The 19,041-nt window shown below is 32.1% G+C and overlaps 1 protein-coding gene across 1 annotated transcript in view; it reads left to right on the top strand.

Moving 5' to 3' along the window:
• The first annotated feature begins 17,138 nt into the window (after positions 1–17,138).
• Positions 17,139–19,041, top strand: part of LOC108761755 (major royal jelly protein 1) — a 10,465-nt gene continuing 8,562 nt past the window's right edge. Inside the window, exons 1-3 of the mRNA XM_018508467.1 lie at positions 17,139–17,363; positions 17,725–17,897; positions 18,000–18,221. Of these exons, the coding sequence (XP_018363969.1) occupies positions 17,174–17,363; positions 17,725–17,897; positions 18,000–18,221 (585 nt within the window). The 5' untranslated portion in view covers positions 17,139–17,173. The remainder of the gene's footprint in view (positions 17,364–17,724; positions 17,898–17,999; positions 18,222–19,041) is intronic.

Here is a 19,041-nt window from a genome sequence, read left to right as displayed (position 1 = left end):
GCCTTTGCCCGTGTCGATATTAATTCCGATATATCGTACGTATATATCCTGCTATTTTCCGTCCCAGATTTTAGTCCTGCAACGCTAATGGTTCTGTTAATCATACTTGTGTACATTCTTTTGTCTCCTGCACAATATGAACGATGTTCTAGAAAAGCAAATATTTATATTTGTTCAGACATATGTCTGCACATCGTGTCTAATATAATCGCAAAAATCATTTACCATCGCCGCTAATTATACTATTATAGTTTACACAAACATTGAATAATTTTTATACAAGAAAAAGAAGCATTTTTTAAACATATTTTGGGACATTGAATTCGAATTTCCCGCCAGAAAAATTTCATCAGATCAAATTTTTTTAAGATATAACAGCATTTTTTTTTTTTAGATGTAACATAGTTTCTGATTTATGTTTCATAATTTCAATAAAACTTTGCTAGATATATAAAAACACTACTAGAAATAGTCTTCATATGAATAAAATTTCGAATAAAATCTTGTAAACTAGTATTATTTTTCATAACTCTTATTTAAGTCTCAATTAATATCGTCATTAAAATATAATTTTTTTTATGTTTGCAACGTAGATTCGTGGTAAATATATTTACAATATTCAATAATAAATGAGGAAATTATTCTGCATTAAAACTATTGTATTCTAAATGAGTTAACGTGATATGTTAACAATATCCCTCCATAATACAATCGAGGTCAAACGCGAGCTTAAGCGAGCCTAAGCATAGATTTAACGGACCTATCTCACATCTGAATCGATCCATTGCAAATGTATTGATGTATTGTACACGACTATTGATTAGGTAACTAACTACAACAACGGCAGTTGTGCGAACGATTTGTGTCAATCTTATGTAAATCTGAAATAATCTTTAGCTGAGTTTTTATCAGCTTTTATAAAGATCTGTAAAGATAAAAAAGATATGACATTTCCTATTTAATAGATATTTTATTAAATAAATTGAAACATAAACTATAAAATAAGTTAAAGTTGTTTTTTGTAATCTACATTAGATTTATTTTAAGGAGCATCTTACTGTCTTTATCACATAAACATGCTTTCTAAATAAAAAAAATTAATTTACGAAATTAAAAAAATAATTATTCTAATAGTTAAATAATACCTTCGAATGCTTTAGCCGAAAAATGTATTTTGCGAAAATATAGATAGATTACTGTGTTGTTTAAAAAAAAAACAAAGAACAAACAAAACGCACGAAGTATTACGACTGACCTCTAATCTGACCAAATCGAATGGAAAATTTACAGTGCATCGCGCAGAGATTTTTCTGATTGTATCATGGATGAGAATCATTTTTGCAAGTACAGTTATTGAAATATAATAGCGTGAGGATGAAACGCCAACGGCTACTATTTGCGTTTGCTTACCAATCTAAGTGCATCCGCCGTTATATATACGTCAGGGCTAAACGCTTTATGCATTAACAACGAGATCAGATTTGCACATGAGGCAACATCCCAGTGCATACATGAAACAAACGGATTCAATGTTGCGATTACACTTACAAATTAACATTCATGCATTGCTGATACCTTATGTAAAAAATAGGCTAAATAAATTATAATAAATAAATTATATTAATAAATAAATTATAATAAATAAAAAATAGGAAAGAAGTCATCTCGTCCTTATAACGATCATAACAGAATAATTACGAACAGAGTAATTAAACAATTGTCTCGGATTTCAATTTATAAATTAATAACAATTTGAATTGCTTTTTTTTCCAATAAAGAGAAGTCTTGTTATGTATAAGACATAATAATCGCAAATACAAATGATTGTGATGTTCGTTTAGATACGAATTATCAATTAGTAAATTCGAAGAATATAATTAACGCTGCGCAGGTGGCTTTTGCTCGAGTATCAAAAGTGGGACGATGTCTTTGCGTATCGCAACCTCGTGGCTTCATACAAAGTCTTTGCATATGCAGCGACAAGTTAACGAAAAAGTTGGTTTGCTCGCTCGAATGCAACGATACACCGAAGCGTGCGCAATGTTCGCGAGATATATATGTATGCGCTTGTTATAAATGCACGTTTTACGAGGCACTCCGAGCAATTATAGTCTCTGCCGTGTCAGCGAGTTTTATTGTACTGGCTCCGAATTTATGGGTCTCTGCCTCATCCGTCGTCGGAATATTTTTAGCTTCATTGGTTTACGAACGACTTAACAACCCTACACATACACACACACACACACACAATCCTACCCAACTCTTTCCTTTCTGCTTTACGCACGGGGCAACATGCATAAAAACTGTGAAAAAGCCCTCCTTTAGCTTCTAATTATATATAAAATACGAACGAACGTAGTGAATGTAAACAAAAAGCTGTAGAAGCAGCTTTTCATTAACGATGAAACAAGTTCTTCACGGAAATCCTCGGAAATGTGTAAAAAAAACCTTTACCTTCAAATTGTGTTGTATAGACTTGTAGAATAAATTTCGTTCTCTCATATGCCTTCTAGCTTGTTGAATAGATTATATTAAAATTATAAAAATCTAAATTACAATATATTTTTAATTACTTATACTTTCATTGCGCTAAAAAATTATTTGTATATATTTTTCTCACTTTTCATTACTCAGTTTTTAATATTATAATAAAACGTATTCAGTTTTACGAAAATAATTTTGTTAGTGCTCCCTTTAATTTCAGAGGTTTCATACAAGACAAACTAATGAAAAAACTTCGAATGAAAGAGAAAATGCATAAATTTGTGAAACAGAAAATAAATACTTAAATACTGCGAACATTGTATTATGTACGATCATTAAAATAAAATTTCTATAATTATTTATAACCTAATTATTGTTACTATTTTTATCTCACTTGCGAACATACAATGTAAAGGATATAGAACTTGCAGTTTCGACTGTGTGAATAGCCTATGTTATATTAGTGGCAGAAATCCATATGCGGTTCTCGCAAATACGCGTGCCTCAATACTGCGCTCACGTATGAAAATCACCAGAAACATATGTCACGGGTATAGATACGTATCGCTAACATTCCTGAAATGTTTAACGCGCCTGGGGGTAATGATATCAAAGTGCAGACCAAAATGCATGGCGCGATGCGGACGAGTTTTGAATGCATTTCAACGGGCCGAATTCCGTTGGGCGCGGTCGCTCTCATGAGGCTAATTTCGTTTTCAACCTGTTAAGCACGTAATTGAATACGTGCGACTCTCGAAATACCTTTCACGGCCTGATCGAACATTACAGGCCCGAAGCATTTCTTATAATGAAATTACGCGTGGGTTAAGGGCCGTGTTTAATCGTCAAATATTTTCTGATCATGAAACCGATGACGAGCACAATACAATTATTCGACTCAATCATAATCTACATGTTTACCTAACGATGTTGTATGAAATAGCAAAACAGCATCGACGAAGAGAAAATACTATCTTTGCATACTTTTGCATGATTTTTGAAGGCTTTGGAAATTTCCACATGTAATTTCTTTTTACGCAACAAAATATTATGGAAAAACATATATAGCAAAGGTTATATAATAAATAAAAAATTATATAATAAATACAGTACAATAAATTTTACGTTGTATCATATTAAAAAACAACATTCATCAAACAAAAATAACATTTAAATGGATTGTTATGCAAATAATAATTATTATTATTTTGAAAAATACTAGATTTAAAAAAAACTTTTATCACAGATATTTCTCTTCAAATCTTTGAAGATAATTATAAAATTATGGTATTAGCCTTTTTATTGCTTAATGAAATATATGAACAAAATCGCGAAAAACAAAAGATTTATCTTCGCGATGAAGCTTCTAAATGTACACAGTATCATACTTTATGTGTATTGCAGCATGTTGCAGTATTTTGGTTATTTTGACCGACGCGCACATGAACGTTCATAATATTCTGGTCGTACGATATGCACTAAATCGCCCTAGAGAGGACATTAATGTCCATCTCTATATGAGACACGTATAACGACGGCCAGAATGCACAACGCTTGTTTGCGTCTACGCTGTTTAATTACTTAAGGATCCAATTAAATAAAAAAGCATTAAAAAAATAGCTACTTTAAACAAAAGTTTAAAAAACATGACTATAGGATACTGGAAACAATTACGTTAAGTGCAATGCAAATTTTCATGCCATTTTTTCTGTTTATAACAACCGTAATATTATACAAGTAAATGTCAAATAATTAAATTTGTACACGTTATTAAAAATGCATATTTATGTCGAATTTTTTGATAAAAATAATCGAACGCGTACGAGGAATCGCGCGATTTTAATTAAACGTGCATTATATTGTATTTCGTACTATATATCTCTGACCGAAAAACCCGGTTTACTGTTTAATCAAATCAGCCGTACAATGGAAAATTGCGAAACGCTAGTGAGTCATATTGTATTTTATAACTTCTTTAACAATAAAGCGTTCACTTGCTGTTCAAAGGAACAAACAAAAACTTAGCAGCTTTGGGCACATGCGTTTTTTTTATTTTACTACCAAGATACGAGAGTTTAAACTGAACCATTTATCCCTTGGGTACGATATTCTTTGCGCTACCGGAATTCGCTTGTAGGTACTTGATCTTGAATATTTTTCTTTATAAAAGAAATAATGTGTACTCTTAAAATGAACAATATTGTAAATAAATAAATAAAAGATTTAGATAATATATGATAATATATATATATATATATTATATATAATATAAAAAAAATTAAAAAATAGGTTTGAAAAAAGTGAAACATTCATAGCATTCAGTTCAAAATATTTCGAATAAAGCTTTAATGTTTCGAGTGATGTTAATTAACATTATTTCTATCAAAAATAAAATGTTAACATTTTGAACTTCAACTCTTTCATAAAGCATAAAAAATTTACAATAATAAGAATATAAATATATCATATCATATGTTCGTTTCTACATTAAATATTAAAATCACTGGATATAATCAAAGCGTTGTTAAAACATTATTTAAAGGCACAAGCTCTGCAATGCGTTATCAAATTTTTTACGATAAACTCTGTACATATATATAGTGAAATATTTGACATATGTATCTATAGCTATAACCATCAAAAGAATCGCATAATACATTCATTTAATTAATTAGGTGCTAAAATAATAAACATAGACTCCCTTCTCAATCAATCCGGCAACATAATTAAATTTTTCTCCACGTATAAATCAACGAAATTCTGTCTGACATCTGCTTGGCAAAAAGTGATAATACAGTAGATTAACTTGTATAAATATCTTTTTAATCGAAATGAGGTACACTTTATTCTTCAAATAGAACGTGTCAGATTTATTATCCGATAATAGCATATTCAACGAAATTAATTTTAAATACAAGGAACAGAATATTCTATAATTTATTCTGTAATATATTTTATCGAATATTTCGATAGCGACGAATTGACTGGCACGAATCTGTACTCGGCGTATAGCACATAATACTATATGTATCAGTACTATATGTATAAAGTCATTACACTATCATCGCGAAACTTTAACAAATAAAGAGCCATTTCATTGTATGTTATCATGATATTTTCCCTCGGACAATTAACGAGACTCAGTTGTACGATTAATTAATTTCTACGATTGATTTCTACGATTAAATTAGTACACATATTGAGACAACAATTATATTTATCGAAACGGATATTTCATGCGATTTATTCATTTAAAGCAAGAATTGGAATTATAAGAAATGAGAAATTTATATTATTGTTTTTTGTTTGATATTCACGGATAAACAATTATTTCTTTAACAATATATGTTTGAGTTCAAATATATCTCGCTTTGAATTTTATGCCGATTAAGAGATAATTTGACTTATATTATTGTAGATTGATTGTGAACGCGAAGTGATACTCATTCGGTCGAATAGTTATAGAAATAAAGGAAAATCTGTAATCTCTCTCTCTTGATGAAAACCGGAAACCTCAGAACAAAACCAATTTTTTCGTCATTATCAATCATTAATATCTCGTAAACTAATCGATTAAGACAAAATAATTAATCACGTACTCATTAGAAGTGGTAAAATCTTAACTTTCGAACGAGATCACAATCATCCCTCTGCAATTGTTTTACGCAAATATATTAGCGATTGTTTCGATGAAAAACAAAGATCTCAGAGTGAAATTGCATCTTTTTCATCTTATTATTTAAAACAAAGTTAAGTGACATAAAACTTATCAAATGTTTCATGTGAAAAAAAAATCATATTAAACTCACAACCAATTGCATTTTTGTTAACTACACATTAAAATAATGTAGTATATTAAAAATAGCTTTGTTAATGTATTAGCTATAACAAGTTATAAAATTTATTAAGGGGGATTTACGGGACTTTTGCGTGTTTTTTCAACATTTATTTTTTCATAGTAAAATGTATCGAATCACTGCGCTCTTTTCGCATAATATTAAGAACATATTGAAGTTTAAAAAAAAATTTTGTTTGAATTTTTTCCGCCCTTGACGGCGACAAAATGGCGGCTGCAGTGGTTGTCCAAAAAAAACTGGTTGGCAGGATATCTCGTGACTGAAACGTCTGAAACAAAAAATCCAAAGAAATTCTTAAAATATATGTCAGTGGCTATGGCATGAAGCAGAATAAATGAATTTGACCAAAAAAAAAAGAAATGGCGGCCTTTTGAATTTTTTACCCCTTTTTCACCCCTAAAATGGTAAAAAAAGGGGGGTTAAAAATGAACGGAAAATTATGATTGTGGTTCAGGCTGAAACTACACATGTGCTGAACAATCCCTGAAAATTTCAGCCCAATCGGTTAAATAGTTTTTCCAAAATCGTGCCAACCAGCTCGGAAAACGTTGTTTTGAGAAAAACGCGTTTAAAGTTATTGCACGTATGATCGTTAGTATAATCATAAAAAAGTGACTTACGCTCAATCAGCGATGCCTGCTCCATACATCAGTCCTTCCTCGTCCTCGTAAGCTTCGTTTTGAGCAGCTTTTTGTATTCTAAGCTCACTTTTAAATTAAAAATTTTTAAAAACTTTTTAAAATTAAAAATTTTTATGTCACTTTTGCAAGTTTTACAAATAAGAATGTCTTGTAAAGTCAGAAACATAACGATTTTACGACATATTCTCGGTCGGTAATCGGTATATGAGTGTTCCTACACTAATTCTACATACATATAGTACACGAAAATGATGTTTTTGAAAAATCGAATTTTTTGAAAAAAAAGTCCCGTAAATCCCCCTTAATAAACATTTATACTACAGTATAGTTTGTTATTAATCATTGACTTGTCACAATATAAGTTAATTTTCAGCTAATCATTCTTCCATCAACATTCAAGCAACTATGATGCGACGCTATTTCATCTCACATTACCTCTAAAAGCATGATAAGTAAAGGATACTAAATACTTCTATTTAATACTATTTATTAAGTTCGATAGTAAACGTGGAAAATTCAATTTTAATTTAATTTTTATATGTCGAGAAATACTGCTATTTTCTTGGCGTGTAATATAAAAATGTATTAAATAAGTATAAAAGATTTGCTGCTGAGCAATGCATATTTATCAATAACTATCAATTAGCATTTCGCTCAGGAAAAAAGGAATGTAAAAGTGATACAACGTGTTATCCATCTTGCTATTGTATAAATGTGTGACACATGTAAAACGCCCAACATATGTAGAGAAAAAGAAAAGCGCCGTCAGTTAAAACGATGGCGGTCGGATTGATAACCATTATTGATTGCGCGCGGTTTTCATATGTGGACTCCATTCTAAACGGTCCTCTGTTTTCCTTTTATCATCGCGATACGCGTGCACACCTCCCGAGCTGAACCGTCGCGCGATCGACTGCACATTTCGAAAGAAATAAAAAAGACTAAGTGCGGTCCCACACAAATTGTTTTCCGGAGCGTAAGTTAGCGGTTCAGCGACCTGTTCGAATTTTACGATGTAGACTACGGTGCGCAGATTACGTGCGTATATTTCACAGAACTATTATTTCGATTCAGTAAATTACTTTCCCATGGGGATCAATATATAGAATTAATTGCCTCCTCCCCCATGAGAGTCACAGTAACAATTTCCACACAGGAATCATGGAAGAAAAATAATCATTGCACAGATATCTTAAACCTTGCACGTCACGCTCCGTGGTATCACAACTTTAACAGTTCTTATTGAGAAAACTAGTTATAACGTAGAACTTTCAAAATTCTACCAATATGTTATAAACGTTTCACTATCATTCTCGTAAATTCTCTCAATTCTTTAAATTACTTTATCAGTAATCAAAACCTTTCTTTTTATTATGTTTCATTCTTTAAAACACTTAAAGTAAAATCTAATATAAATTTTGAATGATAAAAAATATCTATTATTTGATTAATTGAAACTTATTATTCAATTTAAGATTTTAAATAATTGTATAAATTTTTGCAGATAGCATTTTCTGTATTTTCCAGTTCAATTTTTTTTCTTAAGATTAATCTTGCATTGACTCTCCGTCTCCAATCCAAATATTTTTTTATTCAGCCTAAATTTTTTACTATTCTAATTTTTCAAAAAAAAAAAGGGAAAAAATTCAAGATTACTTTGCATATCTATTACATTACCAAATAGATATTTCAGAAGGAAAAAGTTCACTCTCCTTTATTTCTGAAAAATTTGAGAATAAATTATTTCACTTATGCCAAAGAAAATTCAGATTGCAAACGGAGAGTTATTTCTGCAAAATTTAAATTAATTTCTCACGCAAAACGATTTTCCTCTTATTTTGATTTTTACAAACTTTTATTGCATCATACTTTTTGTATTTAAAAAAGAATATGACGTTTATAACGTAAAAATTCTCCCACTTAATTTCGCAATGTATAGCGGGCAAACCACGAACCATGGATGCTTGGAAAGTATTGAAGTTATCGCAAGAAAGTCGGCAGAACGGCAAGCTGAGTTAGATGCGGTAGCTAGTGGCAATCGGACAGCACAAACCGGCGGATAACATACGAGGTCGAAAAATTCGCGGAAAGTTATCCACTTCTTTATACTCTTATTTGCGCTCTATTCGGTCGTCGCACACGTCGTACACGATATAATTTATGAATTTAATATTCGCGCTTCTTTTTCGCTGATTTCTGCTGCCAAATGTAACAGTTCCAACCAACACATGTTCTGCATTCTATCTTTAAATTCAAAAAATAAAACATTAGATATAAATTCCATGCATTTCTAAAATTTCCAAAATTGATCAAAAAGAGTTCATTTGTTAAATCAAATATAACCTATAATGTTGTCTTTTTATAATACTGAATTTTAAAATTGAATATTATATAGATGGTCTAGTTTTTATGTCTGCAAAGTATCTTATAAAGCAACGAAAACTTTTCATTAGAAGGATCAGGCCTCTGTTCACCTTTTTGAAAATTATTGTCGGCCAGTTTTCGCCCATTCTAGTCAATTACCGTCCTTCACGCGACGGAATTTCGGTGCCTTAGAGAGCTTAATCTTCCGTGACGTGCTGACTTCGGCTCATTGGGAACTTACTTGGTGTCTCGAGGGTACGCTCGCATCTTTTGCCTCGACAGACAAGCCTAGCGATAACAAGAGGGACGAGGGATACCATTGCCGCCATTGCCAACCCATTCTCTAGGGTGCCATTGTTCTGCAGGAAGCCCTTCGAACCGATAAACTATCTGAGAACGGATTCGAAGCCAAGAACTTTTCACCGCTTTGGCAGAAAACGCGTGCAATTCTACAAAATACCGTCAATTAACGTTACAATGTCAGCGAATCAATAACAGAACGTTTATTATTAAAAGTTTCACAAACTCGACACTGCATTTTTAACGTGCATCAGCGCGTCCGTAAAACTCCAACATCGGAATTTAAGCTGGATCCTTCATACGCTACAAAATGAATGAACGTTTCAGTATGGAAATATACGGAGTTAAGTAATGAAACGCAGTTCTATGCAGCGAAATATGTTGCCCTCTGCGCGTCGCTTTCCATACTCTTCGGGCGCTTCTACTCGACGACAAACTAAATTAAAACGTTTCCGTTGTTGCTTCCAATGGAGATGAAAAGACAAACACAAACGCCAACGGTCCGCTGTGAAAACAAAATAAAATAAAATAATTGTTATTTGACTCGTGTCTAAAGGCTCGCTGAGACCCCGATGCTGGTACTCCTGTTCCAACTTTTATTGCTCATATACCCATGCCAATAATGATAAATGAATGCATGTGTAATGACGATGTCTCTTGTTGTTTACGATGCTTTAATTTCCCGGATGTCAGCTTCTCTTCCATTTCATTCCTGAATTTCAACCGCGGAGTTATAAACGCGAATTAAATTTTTGTTTGCAGGGTAATATTACAGCGTAGATTACGCGTGGACTTGGAAATTCTGTGCAATGTTCGTAAGTTAGAAAATGTATTATTTCAGTTTACTCCAGTTAATTTGATAAACGACATGACTATTATCTATCAAAAGTATAACATCTCTTGACAGATAATAGAATGCTAAAGTAAGAATATTAAAGTATCTGTCGTATTCTATATTATTATTGATTAATATTACAAGGACAGTAAGTGTGAGTGATAATTAGAACTTTTTATAGTTCTATAATCTTATCGATTAATCAATATCCATCATATTTCTGTAACGTCTCTTAAACTACATTTACGAGGTAGAACGACGAAGAAAGGAATTCGATAATACAGTAGATTTCAGATTTTAAATCAACCATAAGATTTAGTCACAAACGAATACTACATATATAATTCGAGATTTGTTATAATATACACAAATTCTGTTCGGTAAATCAGATCTCACGGAATTATTCCAATTTGCTGTATCGCACAAGATAATTTCAGTAGATACTCGATAAATCAATTATTTTACAAAAAGAAAAGACGTCTAGGCGAGATGGACTCGATTGTCTGACTCGGCAATTGCTTACGCTAGCGGGTATAGTTCTTAAAACATATAGTACTGAAAGGAGCATAGTCCATAGTCCTATCAGCCCCGTGCATTTAGTTGTAGGAGAGTAGATTGATAAGGATGAAGAGATGATGATCTTAGACTGTAATGCGCATGCTCCATACAAGCAGATGCGCGTGCGCGGTAAATGCCCAAGCTGGACAAAAGTGTACCGCCGTTTACCACAAAGGCACAAACCGTTGACTATTCGCGGTCTGTGTTTGATTCTACGAGTAGAAATTAGTGAAAATTGTAAGTGACAATCTTAGAACATATAGTACTATATGTTCTAAGGCTGCAGCTGACAGTTGTGTTTAATTTAGTGCTCGGAAACATCAGACGATTTGGCAGTTCAGACAGTTCGAATCTCAAGTTCGAACGTTAAATAGTTCGGACTGAATGTATGTTCGAACTATTTTAACCCACTTCAGAGCTGAAAATTCGAATTTATTACATTTCGAACTCAGACATAACAAGTCGTCCTCAGGATCAACCTGAATATGACGCGCGACTTTTTCTTTTTGACATTTTTGTAATGTTTGTATATTCAAGTCTCGTAAAAAACTGCTCTTTAGTTTCCAAGGCATACTATAATATATTTGTTCGAATTTATTACATTTCGAACTCAGACATAACAAGTCGTCCTCAGGATCAACCTGAATATGACTTTTCCTTTTTGACATTTTTGTAATGTTTGTATATTCAAGTCTCGTGAAAAACTGCTCTTTAGTTTCCAAGGCATACTATAATATATTTGTTTACTATCCGAACCGTCCGAACTTCAGACATAACGAATTGACATTTCATATTGATCACTGCTTAAGCTTGAACTGTTCGAACTGTCCGAAATATTCGAATTAGATGCTCATTTTTTCAACTTAGAACTATTCGAATAGATTGAATTCAATATGTTCAAATCTTTTGTTTGAGCCCTAATTTAATTCGCTTGCGTGCGTTTCTCTCTCTACGGTCACGCGCATTACTAACTAGAGTCATCATCTATTCTTCTCTCGTAAATCTACTCGCCTACATTTTCAAGAGACTATGCTCCTTCCAGTACTATATGTTCTAAGGTATAGTTACGACTCGGTCATGATCCTTCCGGATGCACAGATGAAGCATCAAAGAGCGAAGGCGAGTAAGAAGTCCTACAGTCCAGGGGAATGATACGACGCGACGGTCCAACGACGGTGCCCTTGTTCCACAGTCACGTCGTTCTTTTGGCGATATCTTAGAGGATGCTCCTAAATCTACCGGAGCAAGTGATGTCCCACGAGTACCAAGACTCGATAATTGAATAGCTCAACGAACCAGTTTATCAGAAGGGAACCTTATAATATATGTGTCTACGAAAGCTAGCTGTAGACTTCTTATGAAATTCGATATTGGCTCACACGGCTGACTGCCTTCTTTCTTGTGCTGGCACCTGTCGTCCAAGCTAATCATCTACCCGCCTTCTCCCTCTATTCTCATTCCTCCTCCATGCCCACTTTTCTGTTCGGTATTTTTTACCCACTAATGCTCTGTAGCCAAGTTCGCTCCGTCTCTTACTATTCGCATTCTACGTTCAATTTTTAATATGTTTTATAGATAGATTCGCAACAGAGTTTCTTGTTATCAGAAAAGATTAACGCTTGTTTTTTTATTAGAATTTAATTTAATTTATAGTTCCTGTTTAGATCATATAAATATTTGCCGCGCGTTAAAATTAGTAGCGTTGTATTAACCGAGTCGCGTCTGACTCGGTGACGCGTTGAATGAATTGGCAGCAGTAGTTGCCGTCAGTCGATATCGATAAATCAGATTACGTTGCGCAACCGGCCGAAAAAAATGATTTTGCTGAAGTATTTAAAAATGTAGCTAAGCACAGATCCGAAAATAATTTTGTTCGGCATAAAATAATTATGTAGGACATTTAAACTAATTGTTAGAATGTTAACGCTTTTTATAGCATTGTCATTTAAACGCCCTACGTGATTATTTTGATAGACAAAAATTATTTTCAGATCTATAGCTAGTTAATTTTTAGATACTTCAACAAAATGTAATATTGTTGAACCGGATTTAATTTTTATACGAAATTTCTTTTTTCGGGAACAAAAGAGTAAAAAAAGGTTAATCAACGATGTTGCATTTAAGTACTTCACGTACACGCTACAAGCGTTTTTCCATTTCGATTTCCGTTCGATTAGAGACGAGAACAATCTCATCAGTGTCACTCGTCGGATCGAACAGGGCTATTCCGAGCTCGATCCATGTGGCATTGCTCGCAGTGTTTCAGAGGAGTGAACAGCGAAAAAAGAAGGTGAATTCCAACAACCATGTGTGCAAAATATCTACGAGAAAGAACAATTACTTTGAGAGAGAAGATACGAGACAAAAGTGAAAAAAGAAAGAGACACGAGAGACATCGAAACGATGCACGAACGAGAGATGCATGTCGCGTGGTTCGTGAACGACCACAATCGCCAGTGGATAATGGCAACGATAAATTGTTTTAGCCAACCTAAAGCCATTAAATATTGAGCTGGATACAATTAAAATTAGTGGAAGAGCCATTTCGCTCTTGGCTCGTTCATCATTCGATAATCACCTTAATACGATTTTTATATCGTTTTATATCGTTTTTCAACAAATATTGCGTTTGATTTGCGAGAATAGATTCATTATAATGAATTTAATACGCTATGTAGCGATGCATTCAACTGTTTCATTCTTTTCTAAAATAAATGTATTACGAAAATACTTATGTATATATTAATCATAGACGTAATAAAGAAAAATGCACTTTTCCTAATCTTAACATTTGAAAACAGTCATCGGATCTTAAAAGAGAGGAGTGGGGAGGGGGGAGGGGGGAGAGAAGTAAACTTAGAATTCCAAATATTATCAAGAGTAGTATAAACAGTCGCCATCTTTGACCCAATCTAGATTAGAAACAAATCCGATTAAAGAATCACTGAGCATCCATTGGACGATAGACCAATTAGGTCTAAAATAAAGAGAGAATAATCAATAGAAGAACATTATTGACGTTCACACATAAAAAGGTTGCGCTAGTAGTCTTGTTAATATTTAATCAAGCTACTTCATTCCTTCTAAACTGATAGTGACACCTTCATAAAAATGGACAGTCTATATCTATTATGTCTGTATATATCTAATATTAATACTATTAATAAATGCTTCAAGTATTACGAAAGTAAAAAAACGCGTAATTAATATTATTATTAGCTATTCGCAATATTGTTGTCTTTTAATATTTTTTTAAATTGTTTTTCTTTTATTGTTGGTGTTTAGTTTTTTTAATTATTGTAGATAATACTATAGTGGGACATGTGAAGTTAGCACCCAAACTTTAGTTCTCAAGAGCTTTGATTAGAGTTCTAGCTTCCTTTTGAAGCTATATCATAGTGAACCGAGCAGAGGATTCAATAATTTTAGTGGACATACTATAGTCCACCTTGATTCATTCTTAATGTCATTTTACCGGAGAGAAACAGGAAATCCAATTTCATCCTTAACCCCATTAGTCCAAGGCAGCGTTTGCATGGGTTTTAATAGAAGCGGGGGCTATCGCAAACGCGGTTTGCATTGCGCCTTTCGCGACGACATAGCTCGAGGATAAACCGAGCGCGAATGTAAACTTGGACTAGATTCGTTTGAAGTCCGCGAATACTAGCGTGGCGAATTAACGTTAACGTCCAATCCGCCGAAGAGACCCGCCGGCGCTTTCGCCGTCACATTTACGTTCGCATCCGTGACCGACTGACAAGAAACACTACGAATGAAATGACGAGTAACGAGATTAAACTCTCTGTAGTAATGGCGGTGGCGATAGTTATGCGTTGTAAGGACAATACGAATATCAGCAGTAACAGGACATAACAGACGTGTAAAATGGATAGTGCGCTTTTTCCGACGTCTCGAAAACCTATTCTCTCCTGCGCATTTGACTCGTATAATTTTATCGTCACTTGTTTCATAATACGCTGCAGCTGTTTCGTTGATGTTAGCGAATGACCTACTAAGTACCTCTCCTTGTTGAAATAAAAAATATTTATCATTACTAAAAATGGAGTTAAATTCAACACTCTGACCGTCAAACTGATTTTGTACTCGTTGAACATATTCTCATTCCACCCCACATCGCTGATACCTAAAATGGTACTGGACTGCTTGTGACACCACTTGTTCATGTTCGAGATTGAAAACGCATAGATGATGCAACTGTTAGTAGTATTTTTTTAGACTTTATACGCGTTTACATAATATATTATTCAATAGAATATTATAAGTATCTCTCTAATCATATCGTATTAACATTGTTATCTCTAATAAGATACAACTATTGATACGATTTTAATTGTAAAATAAAATATCAACTTTTAAGAAATTTTATTGCGCAAAATTTCGAAAAATTGCAATATTCACGTGGAACGATAATTAAAAGTCGTAAAGGAAAATTACTAATCGCAACAAACACCTTACTATAATAATAATTTAGATATAAACGATACACTCTTCTGCATTCTCCAATTGGATATGGCGCAAATGAGGCATTCCACGTCAAACCGGACACTTTTAAAATATCGTCGTGTTTATTTGTTTTTTAAATTTGTTGACATTCTACTGACAAAAATATGAGACACGTGTCTTATATTTTTATCAGTAGAATGTTAGCAAATTAAAAAAAAAATAAACACGACAATATTTTAAAAGTGCCCGGTTTGACGTGGAATGCCTCAAATATGAAACGAGAAAAATTGTTAGTTTATTTTTTTCAGACTTACGTGTTTATATATATATATTCAATAAAATATTATAAATACATTAATCTCAACAAAATTGAAGGATCACCTGTTTCACCCTGCAAAAATAGACAAATTTCAAGATAGAAGAACTTCGTAAAAAATCATCGTATTGAGATGTTTTATAAAAAGCATTTTATAGTTTGAAATCTTTATACATTTCATATAAAAGATTCCCTTTTTCAAATCCAACGTTGCTAATAATAAAAATGGCAAGAGATTACTTGCGACACCAATTGTTGATTTTTCAAAATGCCAACATAGATAATGCAATTGTTAGTACTTTTTCAGATTTTACGTGTTTATAATTAAAAAGATACATGTTCATTGTTGTATAACCGTGCGAATACACAGTGTCGCATTTTAATTTATCCAGGCAAATATCTCGAAAAATATGGAAGATACGAAAAAATATTTCAGATAAAAGTGGAATAAATTGGGGCGGGGAGGGGACGTATTATAGATAGTTAAGTTTTTTTTTCTAGATGAAGGAGCCAAAAAATATAAAGATTTTTAAACAATTTATTATCACATGTTTATATTACAATAGAATATGTTATTAATAATCGATTTATCAGTACCAGCTAATTTTCAGCTGATTCTCCGAGTTTGATGTAACAATCGCAATCAAATCGAATAATGATATTATTAAATAATCTTGTAAAAAAACAATGACGCGTTTCAGATACTGTAGAAGATCAATACACTTAATAAAATGTATAAAACTAAACATCCATGTGTATATGTAATAGATACTTCCGCGAATAAAAAATATAATTGAAACGATACAAAATTTGAACCTCCTAAATAAAATAAGATTTAAATGAAATTAAAATTTAATTAATAAACATTATATACATATATAAATGAGATGCAACGTATAATAATTTTTATAATACATAATGAGTGATCGACAGCTAGACATCAAAGAGTTTAATGTTAATACTTTTATGTGACCTGCTTTATTTAATAATGAAGCGTATTTCTGTGTAACAAATACGTTAACCCCTATTCCTTATGGACTTCTTAACAGATAACGTATTGCGTATTATATACATTTGAAACCATTATTATTATCAGTAAGGCTCACATAAATTTAAACATTATCATTTTTTACACTATCGATTGTTACATTATATAATAAAAGTTCTTGGAAAAATATCTTTTATGAACATCTATGTATACGAACTCACAGTAGTTTCTATATAATCCTGCAGTGAATATTGTCAAATATTGCACAAACTTATTATTGCCGCATTCACTTTTGTGATATATATCTCTATCGCTAAAATTCAATCATTTCATTACATATATTAGTGACTGTCGTATAGAGTGAAAATGACGCATCCATTACTAATTGTATTACTTGTAACGATCGCAAATAAAAGCTTCGGTGTTAAACTGGAAGATCGGTATGAATGGAAATATATTGATTATGTGTGGAATAATTTGCAAAACCAGGAAGTGATAAAATCTGACAATTATGACCCTATTAAGAATATTTTATTGGACGTAGACGAAGCACCAGGTAGACTCATCAAAGAAATAATAATAAATAAATTGTTTTATTGTTTATTGCCGGCTAATAAAAGTTTTATACTTTAACTATATGACATGTTTTATTCATTAACGGTTCAAAATTTTAATTTTAATAACGACTAATCTTAGGCTCATAGCCTTTTTCTTTCGATTTTTTAAATAATAATAACTTTAATAAAAAAGATAACGGTAATGATAAATAAATAACTTTATATATCAAAGCTTAATTAATATAGTATTTTATGTTGTCGATGCAATATACCTAAATTAGTTCTACAATACAATTATGATATCTTTGCAATAAAAACATATTTTGAATGTACAAGATCTTTGCAATTAATTTCTTGTAGACGGTAGAGTATTCGTTACTGTAATAAGAAATAGAGGAGTACCAGCTAGTATAGCAACAGTAAGTAATGAAAGAGGACCGGGAGGTCCACTTTTGTCTCCGTATCCAAATTGGTCATGGTATAATGACACTACTGATTGCAATAACAATATTATAAGTGTATTACGGATATCTGTAAGTATTAGTTTATTTCTTTAAAGCGATATACATGTAGTTACAGTATAAAAATAATTTATATTAGTATGCATCGTGCATATTTACATATTTTTGCGTTAGATCAAATGTAATCATCTTTTCGCTCTGGACTTTGGAAGGAAGGATGGACTTCCAGGAGATAGAATTTGTCCTTCGAAACTATTAATCTTTAATTTAGAAAATGATACGCTCGTTGATCGTGTTACCATTCCATCTAACATTGCTGATAATAAAAATGGTAGAGGATTGCTTGCGACACCACTTGCTTATGTTCGAGACTGCAGACGCATAGATAATGTGATCGTTAGTATTTTTTCAGATTTTACGCATTAATAACAGTATATGTTCTGTAATAGTGCAAATACAGGGTGTCCCATTTTAATTTATCCAAGCAAATATCTCAAAAATATCTTGAAATATGAAAGATACGGAAAAATACTTCAGATAAGAGTATAATAAAGTAGGATTTTAAAGAAGACGTATTTTGATCACGTTGTTTCATTTCTTTTTTAGATGGAAGCGCCGAAAAGATACGAATGTGTCTTCAATTTCTTAAATAGATTTATATGATTTTTTTTAACATATAATATGATTCTCCAAATTATTTTATATTTAAAAAATTATTTTGCCTGTACATTTTTTTAAAAACAACTATATGTCTTTTTTACCCAACTGATTCTAAGTCATTACTTTATTCATAAAAATGTTAAAGGACAATTATCAGAAAATTAATAGTTTACTTGATATCTCTTGTCAATATGTGCCATCATGTAGTACGAAATATTTCATAAACTATTGGTTTTTTGTTTAATACTTTTATACATAACAATTCAAAGTCATTATGCAAAAAATCATATAATTCTATTAAATAAATGGAAGTGTCCTTTATATATATCTTGGCAACCCCATTTAAAAAAGATCTGAACATAACACGTCCTCTAAAAACAATTCTACTTTTATTTGAAAAATTTTTCCGTGTCACCCATTTTTTGAGATAGTTATCTAAATAAATTACAAAAGAACACCCTGTATATATTGTTTAGTTAATACATAATATCTTGCTATGAATAGAGAGAGAGAGAGAGAGAGAGAGAGAGAGAGAGAGAGAGAGAGAGAGAGAGAG

This window comes from Trachymyrmex cornetzi, unplaced genomic scaffold (assembly GCF_001594075.2).
Source record: "Trachymyrmex cornetzi isolate Tcor2-1 unplaced genomic scaffold, Tcor1.1 scaffold262, whole genome shotgun sequence".
Taxonomy (NCBI): domain Eukaryota; kingdom Metazoa; phylum Arthropoda; class Insecta; order Hymenoptera; family Formicidae; genus Trachymyrmex; species Trachymyrmex cornetzi.
Note: the sequence above shows the minus strand (reverse complement) of the source record. Positions and strands in the feature narration are given on the sequence as shown.